Source organism: Anas acuta, chromosome 15, assembly GCF_963932015.1.
Source record: "Anas acuta chromosome 15, bAnaAcu1.1, whole genome shotgun sequence".
Lineage (NCBI taxonomy): Eukaryota > Metazoa > Chordata > Aves > Anseriformes > Anatidae > Anas > Anas acuta.
In genome coordinates, this window is record NC_088993.1 from 14,351,790 (window position 1) to 14,367,576 (window position 15,787).

The 15,787-nt window shown below is 40.2% G+C and overlaps 1 protein-coding gene across 1 annotated transcript in view; it reads left to right on the forward strand.

Annotated features, from left to right (window-relative positions):
- Nucleotides 1–15,787, forward strand: part of SDK1 (sidekick cell adhesion molecule 1) — a 392,668-nt gene that overhangs the window by 312,495 nt on the left and 64,386 nt on the right. Inside the window, exons 26-29 of the mRNA XM_068699921.1 lie at nt 4,827–4,942; nt 5,208–5,397; nt 7,396–7,494; nt 15,418–15,612. Coding sequence (XP_068556022.1) covers nt 4,827–4,942; nt 5,208–5,397; nt 7,396–7,494; nt 15,418–15,612 — 600 coding nt within the window. The remainder of the gene's footprint in view (nt 1–4,826; nt 4,943–5,207; nt 5,398–7,395; nt 7,495–15,417; nt 15,613–15,787) is intronic.

Genomic DNA, 15,787 nt, shown 5'->3' on the forward strand with positions numbered 1-15,787 from the left:
ACACTTATGTTTTAAAAGTTATATAATAAAAGCTTCTTGTGACCTATGGTCCAATGCTGATATTTTTTCTTACTATTTTTTCTCATTTTTCTTAATAAAAATGCTTTTCAGTTTAATATTATGCATACCCTACACTTACAGACACGGGCACATGTGTGTTCCCTCTGTACCACACAGTGCTGGTTGGCGTGAAATGGAAGCACTGTGTGTAGTGCACGATTTGGTCTGCTGGTTCAGATAACTGTCCTTTGAACTAGCTGAGAAGAAGGCCAGACGAAGTCATCCCCTTCCATTAAAGTGCTGCTTTTTGGAAAGTAGTAATTGGAAAGCTATTGCCAGAGGTATTTTAAACAGGGCATGTTTGTACTGGAGTTAGAGATAGCATGACCCAGACAAAATAGTTTTGAAGTGTTTTGTATCATAATAAAAAGATACCACATGCTCCATTTTCTCCTTTCCACTACTCTTCAAACACTTCTTTTGAAATGTAGTAAATACTAAGATTAAGTGATTTCATAAAACCTTAGGATTATAGTGCTCTTGCTCAGCATCTGAAGATCAGAGGTTACATGTGTGTATTTGGCATTTCTCTTGCGGTATTAAAAGAAGGTTGACTTGAAAATGATTATAGGAGACACACTGAAACCAGGATCAAAATAATACAAAGCTGTGATCTAGGCATAAGGACTCATTTGTTTTTTTTCATGTATTTTCTTTGATACTAACATCTGATTTCTTGAATAGAGCAAGTCAGGGCTCAGCCTTTTGGATGTATCTTTATTAATTTGCAGTATACAAAAAGCAGGGTATGTGGGCAATCTGCATGAGAGAGGAAATCAGCAGTTAACCTGCATGTACCACAGAATAAGGTTAAAATAGGAATAAAATTATCAAAAGTTGGCAAAAGAGTTCAAAACATTTTTTACATCTGTCTTTTGAGTTATGAGAAAAATTACATTTATCACCTGGGCTTTCAAAATACTTCAAAAGCAGGTATCCTAAACATTTCTTTTTCCATTTTATAGATACAAAGTCCTAGGAAAGTGGGTTTTGACTGATGCTGCAGATTTTAAACATCCCTCACAGTGGGCCAGAGGTGACATTGTCCAAGCTGGTTCGTTGACAGAACTCTCAGTTCTGGGTTTTACACCATCCAAGGAGCTTCAGAAATCAGAGCCCAGGCACTAAATTAGCTCATACTATCTAATGAGCATGCAGTCACTGGAGTCCAAAACCTGTATTAAAAATAAAACTTTACTATGATAAGAGATCTTATCACCAATAGCTGAGCAAGCACACACTCTAACAACAAAGGAGCAGGCTGGTACAGGTATTCTCCTGATTCTGGAGCACTTGAATTTGAAACATCTTAAAACAAAGAAAAAGGAAGAATAAATAATGCAGTGGGTTTTGGTTACCCAGACTTAAAAAAGTTGGGAAGCTCTTAAATGAAAATCTGGGTTAAAAATGCAAGCAGCTGAAAATGGAGTGGGATGAGTTAGGATTTTTAAACAGGACAGGTTTTATCAATCTGTTTTTTTTTGTTTTTTTTGTTTTTTTTTGTGTGTGTGTTATTTAATTTCTAACCTTAAAAAAAAAAAAAACTTATTTGATTTTACAGCATAAAATAAGTACAAAATAACAAGCTGAATTCATACTCTATGAATTGAATATGGTAGTAGTTATAGTATAGAAAAAACAAGAAAATGTGAAGATATCTGATTTATTAGAGCAACAATGACAGGGCTGATTTGTTTTAAATACAAACCTTATTTTCAAAGAGTTCATCTCAGATACACCTAACCAGTTCCTTCATATTTTCTGGTATTCAGCTACATGAATGTGTATAGTTGTCTTCAAAATCAGCTCCTACACAAGCATGGTCACAAGGATCAATCTCTGATGAAAGTCAGAGACAGACTTCCATGAAGCGGTTACCGTGGTGTAACCAAGCATCAGTTGATAATTCAGATGTGGTCCAATGTCACTGCAAGATTTGTCAGTTGATACAAGCTGAGAATGTGGCCTGCAGTATCTAATTTTGTACACAAAATGGTTGCGTGCTTTTTGCTATGGAGAGAACCACTGTATCATACCATCTAGCTTTCTTAGCCAAAATTCAGACTGTCTTATTGAAAGATGCTTTTGGCCCAGTTAGAGACATAAAACAGCATCATTTGCTGTATATTAAATATGGTTATATCAGCTGTAGAAAGATGCACGATCTTGGATGCCAAGACAGATAACCTTAAAAACTTGTTTTCCTATTGAAGTTCAAGTGCAAAGTACCAGAAACTCTGTAATTTCTAATGTTTGATCTTCTAAAGTACAGTTTGGCAGTTTGCTGGATTAACTAATCATTTAGTTTCAGTTTTTCTGGTTCATTTCCTTAAAGCTCTGCGATATGATGGAGACTTGCTTGGCTTCTGCACTGTTCTTGTAGGTTGCTAATGAGAACTTTGCTTTGGAGCTTTTAACTAAGTCTTTAGTGCAATAGTTAAGGAAACAGCATTAGAGAACAGAGTTTGCAGAGGACAGAAGGATCTATATGCCTCACTCAAGTCACTAATCAGTCTTAGCAAACTATAATTACTTTGAAACAGGATATCCTAAGAGAGTAGGGAGGTCAAAGAAATGAAGGTTACATTTCAATTCGTTCTTAAATGGCTGATCAAACTGCATTACCTGACAAAAGATAGGCAACAATAAGATCCATGCTACCAGTCAGAGGTCTGGAATTCATACATCCGTATTAAAATAAAATTCTCAACACCAATATGAGAATAGCAATGGAAAACTAACATGGAGCAAAATATGTGATCAATGCAAGTATTTTTGCCTTTTAGATGTTGGGTTTATATCCCTCCCCAGCGAAAGGGGACATTCAGCTGCTGTCACTGGGAATTAGGAGGAGTCTGAGCTAATAAATCTTCCAACAAACCATTCTCTCCTTTGTTAGCTTTAGAGTCCCCCTGCCAGCAGCGTGATTGTACACACACCTCAAAGAAAGCATGCACACAGGGCCAGCCCGGGCACAGCCTCGACCTTTTGTGAATTCGGGAAATCTCGTGGCTGCTGATCAAAGAGAAAAAGAAATATTTGTAAAATAAAGGAACTTTCACTCTTGAAAGGATTCAAAGCAGATAAAATAAAAATAAGTGTGGCTGGAAAGGGCTTCTTTCCTCTATGCATTCTGGTTTCCTGCGACCCACCTCCACCCTTTCTCTCTCCAGAAGTGATTCATGTGGGAGTAGCTCTTTGTGAAGATCTACAGATAAAGTTATGGCAGCTATCCAAAGACATTCATGGCTCCTGGCAATCTATTTTCCTTTAACATAATTATATCCTTGTGGGGGATAAATCTAGGAGAAGATTAAAAAAAAAAGAAGAGCACTTCAGCGTTGGAGGGGAAAAAAAATGGGATTTTAGTCTGCTGCAGTGTCATGTGACGGTGCTCTGTTCCTCATGTCCCAAATAATTGGTAACAGGGAAATTGTTTCAGAAATGACTATCTCTGTGGTTAACCTTGAGTGCACAAGGGTGAGGACTAGTGTCTTTTTTTTTTCCCCATTTATATTAATTCCGGTGTCATACTCATTATCTTGTTCATGTTGCTAGGAGCTTCAGAAGCTAGCCTTCAAAACAGCTGATCTGTTCTTTCATTTGGACAGCATTACTTTTGGCAGAGACTTGTGCTCCTTTTTGTGATATATTCAGCACCTAATCAAGCCTTACTGTCCATAAGTACTTGTGTAACATAACTTGGTGAGTGTTCTCTTGAGGTCTGACAGGTGTATCACGCTTTAGGAAAGATTGCACCCTTCAGATGTTGGAAATGCCACAGGAAAAAAATATGAAAGGGCAGCATAAAATGTGAACTCTTAAAAATAGCCTCCAATTTTGCTTGCATAACACTGCGTGCTATTAAGCTTGCCCACAAAAGCTTGCAGTTGTATGGTGGTTTTGCAGTGGCTTGAGTTTTAATGGCATGAGAAAATGCAAGTTTGCTCCTCTCTCAAGTCAGAGAAAATTACAGTGTTCCCGTGCCATCAGTTCTAATAATGTTTCTAGTTTCATAAGAGCCAATTTTGCAACATAAATGAAATAGGCATATCTTTCATTTACACCATATCAATCCCTGAAAATACACCTTGCATTAATGTATCTGTCTATAATTGATGTATTGCAAATGTTAAGCACCATCACATAATCAAAAGGCTTAGAGGTTAAAGCACTTCTTACTGAACTGGGAGGTCTGGGTGCTGTCCAGTGGTTGGAATTATTGCTAACGCTAGACAAGATGCTATAATTTCCTTTTGGATAGTATAGATAGCCAGTGTGGCTTAAAACTTCATGATAGAGTAGATCATACTGTAAGATAAACTCTCATTCATAAAGATTTCTAGCTTTTGGCATAGGGAAATGAAGCATAAGGAAAAGAAATGCTAGGAGATAGACATTTGTAGAAGTCCAGCAATTTAAACTTGATTCTAATTACTGCAAATATATAGAACCTCAAGTTTATTCATGTCTGTCTATATTTACTGTTCTTCTGTAGACTGTGATTAGCGTTGAGTGTTTAGCTCTTTACAAACATCGTGATTTCTGAGACAAACTGGTGAGAAATTGTTAAGTAGGCTGAAATGTGAAGATGATGTATAATGAAACTAGAAAAGAAGGGATTGTTCAGAACGTATTCAAGTCCTTTGGGATTAGAGTAGTACTCTAAGGGATCCCGAAACAATCCCAAGGAGATAGGGAGATGGAGCAAAATGACCTGGAATGTTTTACCTATTTCTGCTGTTGGTAATGCTGTTTTATTCTAGTTCCCTCTGCTCCTCCTGAGAATGTGTCCGCTGAAGCTGTGAGTTCAACCCAGATCCTTCTGACATGGAGCGCAGTCCCTGAGTCAGAGCAGAATGGTCTGGTCCTGGGTTACAAGGTATGCAAGTGGAGTTTCATGTTTTCTACATTTTTAAAGCACTACCTGGCTACGTTTTTGCATTTGTAATTTATTGTTCACTTGGGGGATGTTAATATTATCCATAACTCAACCAGATAAGATAGCGGAAGTGTGCTGTTTTTGAAAGGGGTGACTGGTGAATTTAATCTCATTTTATATCATGTGAAAAGGAAGAATCTAAAATGCATACCCCTCTTTTGGTAATATGTTTTTCTTTCCATATTCGTATGCATTTATTCTACAGATACTTTTCAAAGCAAAAGATTTAGACTCTGAACCAAAGAGCCAAATAGTGAGAGGGAACCACACTCAGTCTTGCCTGCTGTCTGGCTTGCGGAAATATGTGCTCTATGAGATCCAGGTCTTGGCGTTCACTCGCATTGGAGATGGAGTCCCCAGCTCTCCTCCAGTTATAGAAAGAACCAAGGATGATGGTAAGTGTACGGGTTGCCAAAATAAGGGTTTGTCTTGATCCAAATTTTAACACTATTTTCTTTTAGTAATGCAGGTGTAGAGGATAGTCCACACTAAGACTTTTTGGATTTTTTTTTCAACTTTGAACTAAAAGGACTTGATCCTTACCTAATGTAACTGTTCCATCAATCATGGGATGAGAATTGGCAAAAACATCGAAAACTATAGTCACCATTTCCTCTTTCCCCACAGCTAATGAAGAGGAAAAATTCTTCTAAAATTATTTGTACTCTGAAGCTTGATGTAGACAATTTCTATTGAAGACAATTTATAAAGCCCAATTATAAATGTCTATTGAAGTTCAATCATGCTCTAAAGAAAAAGTAGAGTGCTACAATTGGAAGCAATAAACAAATCTGGGTCTGATTGGACTGAAGGAGAGATATGGAATTTGCAGCTTCAGTAATCCATTCTCTTTTTTTTTTTTTTTTTTCCAAAAGAATAAGGCATTGACCGTGGAAAGTGATCATACCATCTTCCTTTTGTAATTCCCTCCAGTGCTTCCCATGAGCTCAGGGACTCTGAAGTGCAGTTTCATATGCTGAAAAACCCTGGGCAACCCTCCTCACCCCAGTTCTGTTTGAACACACCTGCAGGGTGAGAGAATTCCTGCTGGTGGGGTTGTACAGAAATTTAATTCAACTCTTAGAGCATTTTTTGCTTTGCAGATGCTATAGTTGCTTTTAGTTTCATTACCTTTTTTGCTATGAAGGGTAGTATCTGTGCAAGAGGCTTCTGTTTATTACTCCCAGTGAAGAAAAACAAACAAACAAGTTTGTCAAGATGTTCCCAGTAGAAATGGAATAAACATTGGTATCTACAAGCAAATTCATTAAGGCTATTTGGTTGGGCTGAAGTGCATTCAGACTCCTGGCTTAACCAGGCATTTTCTGCAGAGTGCAGGGAAGGTGCGAGAGCATGCAGGGACAGGAATGGGACAGAACGGGGACAGCAGCTCCCAGGCATTTCTTTTAGCCGTTTTCTCAGCATTCAGCCTCTGTAGTGACATGGCTTTTCTTTGAAAGGAAACAAAGAGAAATTGCTGTTAGCAGAACTCTGCAGGGAGTAAAAGAGCACTCACGGAATTGTATGTATCAGACTTTAATGAGAAATATTTAAAACTGTTTGTTTAAGATAACCCCATTATAGCAGTTCCCTCCTTAAGTGCATGTTGGCAAATGATACAAATTGTTCTTCCATCTCCGTACTCCTGACATAAATATGTTGTGTCTCCTCTGGGCTCAGCTTAATTAAATGTATCATCAGGGGTAACACGCAGGTGGAATTTGTGCTGAAGGGGAAATTTTGTGGATGCAAATGTGTGAATTAACATCTCCTCACCTTGCAAACCTGGAATGGTCAGTGCAGCCACCAGCCATCCTTATTAATGTGCACCTCACCTGCCTCGGGTTCTCCTGCTCAGACCTACGTGTTTAAAATGCACGTGTAAAATCAGAAAGCAGTTCAAAGCTAGCACCGATGACACAGAGAGGAGATATTATTCAGCTCCAGCAGGTGTGAAGTAGATTAAGCTGACACAACTCCTGTCCATAAAGGCAGCTCAGTGACTTGCTTCGTGGGATGTGCTCGGTTATCTGGTGACGAGGCAGCGATGCAGCTGGCTTACAGGGGCTCCCCGCTACGCCACTGGGAGATAACTCACAGAGGTCAAGCTCATTTGTCAGAGCATCCTGCTAAACTCATTTCACATGTGCAGTAAAACACGGTAGGGTGTACTAGTTCTGTATTGTGCTTGGAGCTCGTGGGTGCTGGAGGCATTCAGCTATGGACAGGATCCCTCGGAGTAAATGTGTTATGTATGTACGTGGGCGCTCCTAACCATCTATTTATTATTGGTGAGCTACACCTTGGGCTGCCTTCCATGTAAAATAAGCAGAAAACTTGTAATTCCCCTGACATGTAATGCCTACTAGCATGATCTCTGTTTCTCTTTCCAGCCCCCGGGCCGCCCGTGAGGCTGGTGTTCCCCGAGGTGAGGCTGACGTCGGTGCGAATTGTTTGGCAGCCGCCGGAGGAGCCCAACGGAGTTATCCTGGGTAAGAGGGAGCAGCAAAGAGGGCTGGCAGGAGAGGGCTGGAGACCAAAGGCTGCTGGGTTTTCCTTCCCCTTGCACATCAGATTAGAAGCCACACATAAGCAGATCCATGGCTAAAGAAAAGATAGGCTGGTATATCAGCTGAGAGGCACGGTGCCCTGCGGTGAGGAGGAAAATTCTGCCAGACTCCGTGGCGCGTGTTTTCCTGAGTCAGAATCGCATTTCATTCATGGCACTGTGTTTGAGTTGTCATCTCTCTTTCTATCTGCATTTGGATTTGTAACCTGCTTGGCTGGGCTGTTTGGCAAGCTGCCTGTTGAGCAACAGCAGGACAGAGTTGGTTTTTCCCTTCCTTCCCCCCCCACTTGCCTTTGCCAGGCATCCCTAACTTGTCATTTTCACGTGTGCTTCTGTTTTACTGCTTCCTTCAGGTTGCAAGGAGTTAACTCACACTTGGCTTTTTATTGAGATAAACAGGAGCAGCAAGGAATGAGAGGAATTCATGAAAAACCTTCTTACTTTCCTGCTATTGTAACTCCCGGGTTGCCTTTGCACCAGGAGTATACCAGCAGCTACCTTTAAAACGTCGAAGGCTTTTACAATGTAATAATCTATTCTTGCCTCTTAAATTAATGTAGCTAATATTTACATGGTAGTGTTGTCTGTGTTCTGTGCTGATGTTCAACACGTTCTATGATAGTCTTAGCAGGTGAGTAAGGATTATCCCTCTAAATATCCCTTTAAGTAAAGGACTAGTCTGTCTTTGTGTTTAGATCCTGAGTCAAGAAGCTGGAGTCTTTGCTTAGGTGTGTAGTTTCTCACAGGGGGTGCTCAGGAGGTAATCCTGACACCTGAAGTTGCAAGGAAATCATCAAATGGGGTCCAAAGGCAGCCTCTGCAGGGATCTTCTTAGCACAAGAAAGAGAGTTTGCGTGAAACTTGGCACCGCTTAGTTGTCAGAGACAGATCCACGCAGGGTTTCTCTGCAGCTCAAGGAAGCTTGGCTTCCAGATTGTCTTGTGGGTTTGATTTGTTGTGTTTCTTGTAAGGAACTGTGTGTCATCTAAGTTTGCTCTTAGTAGAGACTGGGATTTGAATCACAGGATGTGGTTAAGGAGAAAAAAAATCATTTGTTACAAATGATGAGAAAGTACAAAAGATATTTTGCTCTCTGGACTGTTGCAATGTCTCCCATTTCTGCACTTGGTCAGCCTTATTTGCTGGAGTTGCAAGCTCGGTGGAGTAAGAACTCTCTTTTATTTCGTCTTTGTACAGTGCCCTGTGCAATTCATCCACTCGTTCAATTCTGGGTCAGTGCCACAACACTGATGACAAAATCATACAAGTATGGGGCTGGAAGGGAAGGTGAAAGGTGTCCCTTAGCATGGTTGTCATGTTTAACACATAGACTGTTGTCTCCTGTGTCTTCAACACTCCATACCCAGTAACACATCACAGGGTACCTGGTCCTGTATTGACTTTTTTGCAGCACTGGTGTTGTGATGAAGTAAGTTATGGCTCACTATTAATTTATTCCCCTTTTCTGCAGGTCAGTCCCTCTTTCAGGTGTACATTAAGCTTTTTCTTTGTAAGTGCAGTACTTTGCATGTATTTTTATTGAATTTCATCTTACTGATTCCAGACCATCTCTTCTCATTAACAGGATCACTTCAAATTACAGTCTTGTCCTTTAAAGGGCTTGCAACTACTCACAATTTGGCTTTATTTTTGAAGTTTGCAAGTAGCCTGGCAATTCCATCAGCCAGGTCACTAATGGAAATACTGAACAGAAACAGACTCAGGACTTGTACTCATGAGACCTTACTTAATATGCCCTACCAATGTGTTAGCAAACTGTTGCTAACAACATTTTGACTTTTTTTTTTTTTTTTTAAGTGATCAAGGCAAAATGTGCAGTATTTTTCTTAAATTCTGTTTCTCTAGTTTGCTTTTGACAGGGCCATGTGGAACCATAGTAAAGCCTTACTTAAAGTCAATGTGGATCATATCTACTCTTCCCACCTGGCCAAATTACGCTGTCAAAATGGAAAACAAATGATTTGTTATTTATTATTTGTTCCAGGCAAATACGTATTAGCTGTTCCCTGGCACTTAATTATCTCATGGATGTTTATATATTTCCTCAATTTTTTTTATCCGGGATCTTTCTAGGTATTAAACTTTAGCTTAATTTGTTCATAACTCCTTTGTTTTTTCTTCCTCCATTTTATAAGATAAGGTACTCTGCTTGCCCTTCGGTAATATTCTGGCATGTCACCTGCCCTCCACAAGTTCTTGAAGATAATCACTAATTATTCAGAGATGGCTCCAGCTAGTTATATAAGCACTGCAGGGCAAATTTCATCAGGCCTTTCTGACTTGATTACATCTAGCTTAGCTAAATATTCGTTAACCTATTCTCTATTCTAGCCTACATCCATACTTCTATTGTTGTCAGTTTTAATTTGTGTTAAGTATCTAGTCAATATCAACGGGTTTTGTGTCAAAGTGAAGCAGCAGAGGTATCAGGCTTCTGCTCTTTTGTGTCACCTGTCTTGTGTTCATCTTTTATTCCCAGTAGTTGACCTCTCCTTCTGTTTCTTGTATTTCTAAAATCTTTCTCACTGCCTTTGCCCTTTAAGTTATAACTCACTGTGCACTTTTAGCTGTTCTGATTTTGTTCCTACATGCTAGTGCTGTCTATTTATACACTCCCTTAGTAATCTGTCCTGTTTCAACTTTTAGTACAATTCAGATCTGATTTTCAGGTCATTAGTGAGATCTGAATGCAAACGTACTGGGCTCTTAACATCTTCTGTCTGCATTGCGATAGTTGAACTTTTATTTTTGTTTCTTTTAAAATTGTCAGCTAACCTGAATTCCTTTTTCCCTTAGAATTCCTTCCCAGGGGGCTTTACCAATTTCCCCAGTCCACTTCTTTGAAATCCATTGTCTTCATTCAACAGTTTTCACTCCTCTGTTTTTTTGATAGTAGAAAAATTGAGGTTCCTGGAGGAAGTAGTTAGCTGCCAGTGTCAGAGAGAAAAAGTAAAAATTACATTGGGTACTTACTTCTGTGATCTTTTATAAGAAGTGAGGAGTGCTTCAAAAATACCTAAAAAAAAAAAAAAAAAAAAAAAAAAAAAAGAAAAGTAGCATTCTAAAGGTTGCAAGTTTATTTTCTTTCTTGTGCACTTTTTAAATCTTATTACTGCAATGAACTTTTGAAAGAGCATTGTAACCACCACCCTGTAGCACACTGAAGTAGAATTACTGGAAAATAATAAGTTAATATTACTTTGCAAGGTGCCCTGTTATTCACTAGTGGGGTTGCAAGGAAAAAATACTTTTTTCTTTTGCAAGAGCAACTTATATTCACAGCCTTTGAACTAATGTTCCTGCTCTGCTAGCTTTGTCCTCTGAGTATACAAGCACCTTTGCAGCTAACATTTTTGTAATCTATATCAAAACATGTTCTAGCATTTCAGAGAGAGATTAGCAGGATGAAATACTGGCAGGCACCAAGAGGGAAAACTACTTGTTTGTTTGTTTAAATATTTTACTGTAGAGAACTGCTAGATATTTCCACTTCTCCTTTCGGGAATGTTACAGTAACCATCTGAGGCTTAATTCTGTCTTCTTTTCTGCACTCCATTCAGCTAGCACCCAGCATAGCTCCTTCAAACACTATTAAAGGAAAATGATGCATTAATGTGCATATATGCCAGTCTATCCATGAGCTTCCCCTGAAAACAAGAGCTCAGGCAGCATCCTTCCTGGTTAGTATTCCTCGTGGTACACTTGTATTTAGCGTTCACCTGAAGCTTATTGCAAAAGAGTGTAAGAACTCCACTGAGAATTAGAACCAAAATTGGATGTAATCCATGTTTGCAAATGCGTATTTTGATCCTAGGCTGCATTTGCACACCCGCTGGCCCTTAAACAGATAAGCAGTAAAATCAACAAACTGGATTGCTGCTCCACTAGGCAGACCGTAACCTCCCAGTATCGTTTGGCTTTCCCTAAGTTCTGTGACAAATTAATAAGTGTTTGTATCTCTGCTGCACCATGGCCTGCATGAGCGGGTGCTGTCAGTTCTGAAGGGCTTTGTATGGTGATGAGCTTGAAAGCTTTTTTATATTCATGGTGTGTTGTCATCTTCCTGCCTGTTTGCTTTGGGGAATCTGCTGGCTGTGTTAGTGACCTAACATTTAACAGGCAGTTCAGACTGTTGCCATTTATTGAGTTCAGAAAGCATAGCTCATGAAACTGCTCGCAGTTGTGCAAAAAATACTTAAGAAGATGCTAATGCAAAAATAAGCCTTGTTTCAATGAATAAATAAACTCCTGAGGAGCTGATCTTTCAGGTTTTTTGTTATGCTAGTTTGGCCTGGTGAACAGCAGAACTCCCAGTAACAGAAGAAATTTGGCGTCTAAGGCTATGTAGGAAAAAAAAAAAAAGAAAGCAAGAAAAATGAAGAAAATGGTACATATCCCTCTGACTGACCATCCAGATGATTAACATTCTGTAAGATACTCCTTTCCTAGAAAAGTTTGCTGCAATCATCCTTTAAGGATTTCATTTTCATTCATAACCTTTGATTTTTTATTTTTTTATCTAACGTATCTGTAACATCTTATTGTCGTAATCTAGTAAAGAAATGTGGCTTCCTTATTCATCCTCTGCAGTAATCACAGGTATTGCCTCTTACAGCCCTCAAGCATACATTAATTTCTCTTTGAACACTTTCCATTTACTTCTATTGATTTGCCTCGTTTAATTTCACCCAACATTTCCTGTCTTCTCCCTTCCCTTGTTGCTGAAATTCATCAACTTAATAATTTTATCTTTTTGATCTTGTGTTAGCCCTAATTATTATCTGAGCTGTGGTTTAATATTACATCTTCCGTGTCACTCAGAGCAGTGATTTTTATGACAGAACGTATCTTGGCTGCCCAAATTGTCTAATAGTGGAAGGTGATGTAGGGGATCAAAATTAAGATACTGAGTGTGTCTCAGGAGGTTTGTAGGCAGCAACAAGAGTGAGCTGAGTTCAGATGCAGAGGCTGGATATGTACCTTTGAATCATGCTGAGGGAAGTGTTGAGTTTCTGAAGAAATATTTAAAGATGCAGGCTATGGCTGTGTAAAGTCTGCCTGAGACACCCAGGAAAATAGATATTTACCCCAGCTGTCACCCAGCATGGCACGTGTAGGGGAGGGGACAGCAGTGGCCGGTGCTATTTTTCGAAGAAGTGCATTGAAAGGGAGTTTGCAGAACCTGTCTGAGATGGCGTGAGAGATTTCTTTTTTCTCGTGGCTAAATTAGGTTTTACGCTAGCCAAGGATCCACTCCCGTGTAAGTTGTTATGATGGCCTAGACAAGTGTGTTCCTTCGCCTGATCTGTGCACATTTGTAATTGGCTTTCTAGCATGAGTACCACCATTTAGCAGTAAATAGTTGTCTTTCTATTTCCTCCTCACATTTTAACTACACTTTATATTTTAGAATGATTTAGAAAAGAGAGAAAATTGCTTGACAATGATATTTCACAGATATACTTATCTTTTAATAACTAGATAAATCTAGTTTTCTATTCTTTTAATATTGTCTGTTTCCCTCCAGGTCTTATTCTTTACATCTTAAGTCGCTTTATCAAACTTCTTTAGCCATCTTAGTCACTTCTTCCTTCATCTTCCCTGCTGCTGTAAAAATTGCCCCAGTGCTTTTCTCTTTCTGTTTTCCCCTTTATTGAGATCTTACATTGGGGTTCTCACTCCTGAGTTCTGCACACCTGTATAAACAAGAAAGCTCATAATGTATCCATTCCTTCTCCCCGCTGCTATCTATCTTCCTGTGGACTTTTGCAAAAGATCAAAATGCCGTAGTATTAAAGATGCAGAAATATTGTGAAGAAACATATGGGACCAGCAATGGGAGAGCTGGTGGGTGAAAGAAGATAGTTTGCAGGAGAAGAAATGAGATCTTCAAAGAGTCAGACCTGAAGACTTTGCTGGCATGTAAGCATGCTCTGGAGTTCTGAAAATCAGGCCCCGTTAATCCAATGTTATCCACCCAGCTGTGGACAAGTTGGTGTACAAATGTGCCCAGCACATTCACTGGATACCCACGGCAGTACGAAATGAGGCAGGTCAGGTGCAGGAAGCTTTCTGTTCCTGGGGCATGTTTTCAGGTGTGGGTGGCTGCTGCATATTGGGGCAGTGCAGTGACACAGCTCTGTCCCAGCTGTAACCACAGCTTGCAGGTGATCTGAAGGCCAGGTTGCTCTTAGAGGTGGCTGTGCAGCCAGGTTTGTTCTACGTTAAGGCAGCTATGGCTGTTGCCCTCCGTTTCCTAACAGCTGCAGAAGAAAAAAAAAAAAAAAAAGTCAAGGAAGTGCTGGGGCTTCATCAACAGCACTATGAGAACCAGCACACCAAAATTATTACCATCTGTATCCCAATTAAATTTCACTGTTCATGAGAGCATGTACCACACACAAGTATGGCATTTCCTCAAGAGTGCGCACAAACTCTGTTTGTGTCTTTCCTGTGAGTGGGGCTGTGCCAATTGTTGCATATTCACAGTGAAAAATAAATGCCTTCGATTTTGTCTAGTAGCTACAGGTAAGATACAATGTGCAGTTTTCATGCACTGGCCTTCAAGAATGAAGCACACCGAGCTTGGCTCCCCTTGTTGTTGTTTCAGCCAAAATTTGGTGGGAGTTCAAACTCTAGCTGGGATATTAATTCCAAGAGAAAAAGGTGGTCCCAGGTGTCTGCAGACCCCTTTGTCTTTCAGAAGATGAGCAGACGGTTGGCAGAATCATGTCATGACTATTTTGTTTTCAGCTGCTCTGATTTGGATGTGCTGGCTGCCCTCCGCCCCGCGTAACTTCATGAAGCATTTAATCATACAACTGTATTCAGCTTGAGCAATAAAGCCCCACACCAGTTCGGGTATTAATTGATTTTGGAAGTTAGCAGCTGGACTGAAAGTTACCATCAAGCTCCAGGAGTAAGAGCCTGATTCAATTGCTGAATGTACAGAATGAGTCTGAACATTTGGCAGACCCTCTATGGGGGCCAGTTGTTGCTAGTGGTGCGTGAGAACTCTGGACGCCCTCCTTTGCACAGTTGGATCATTAATAATACACACTAAACTGTGAGCTCGTAATCGTCAGGCAGGCAGGTTGGAATGAGGGCTATCATTTGCAGGCATCCACAAAATTGATTATTAAGTGCAGCATGATTTAAGCAGGACCTCACAGCTTGCAGGCTTCTTCCTTGGGGTGTGGACAGGGACAGAAATGTTTAAAGACAGAAGGGGAACGATTTTATTGCCAGTCCCAGCCTTCACCATACAGTTACAGGGGAGTGAGAGAGCTGAGAGAAAGGCAAATGCAAAAAGCAGGGGCAAGCATTTACCTGGGTACAGCCGAAGAACTTTTAGTTTCAACAAGTGCTATCATGGTGTGTGTTAGAGGGGAGAACAGTGTGTGTGTGTGGGTTTGGGTGGAAAGCTGAGAGAGTGTTGTCCTGAACTCGCTGAGCCAGGTGAGATGAATTGCATAAACTATATGTTTCATTGCCTTTCCAAAACAGTATAAGTATGCTCAGGAAAGATTATACGTTTTTGTGTCTTGTTGGGATGAAGGATGGAAAGCGAAATCAGTTCCAGGGCAGATAATATTGAATAGACCCTTGTGTGCGCCGCAGTGTGTAATTTCTCTGTAAGGTATTGCACCTGACTGTGGACGGCTGGCATGTAGCAGAGTTTTAAAGCCCTAAAGGAAGCAAATTACTTAGTTCTGGTCCAGTTAAACAAGTAATTACAATAAAGTAATAGTTTTGGTGCTCTTTTGTTCCTGCTAGAAAAACATCCTAACCTCTCTACTCTCTTCTGTTGACGCTGTGATTTCAGGTTATCAGATCGCATACCGCCTGGCCAGCAGCAGCCCTAACAAGTTCACAACAGTGGAGGTTGGTTCAACGGTCAGGCAGTTTACTGCTACAGACCTCACCCCTGAGTCAGCATACATCTTTCGGACGTCTGCCAAGACGAGGCAAGGCTGGGGGGAGCCTCTGGAAGCCACAGTGATCACGACAGAGAAAAGAGGTAATGCTTGCAGCCACAGGTTGAGGAGCTTTCTGTTGCATGCCTTAGAGCCTGTGCTGCACTTAGGGGAATTTTAATAACAAGCTACAGCCTGTACACCTCCTCCTTCTCACACCATAAACCTGCTCCAAACCATAGCAACATCATGATTTTAGAAACCTGGTGAGCAAGACAG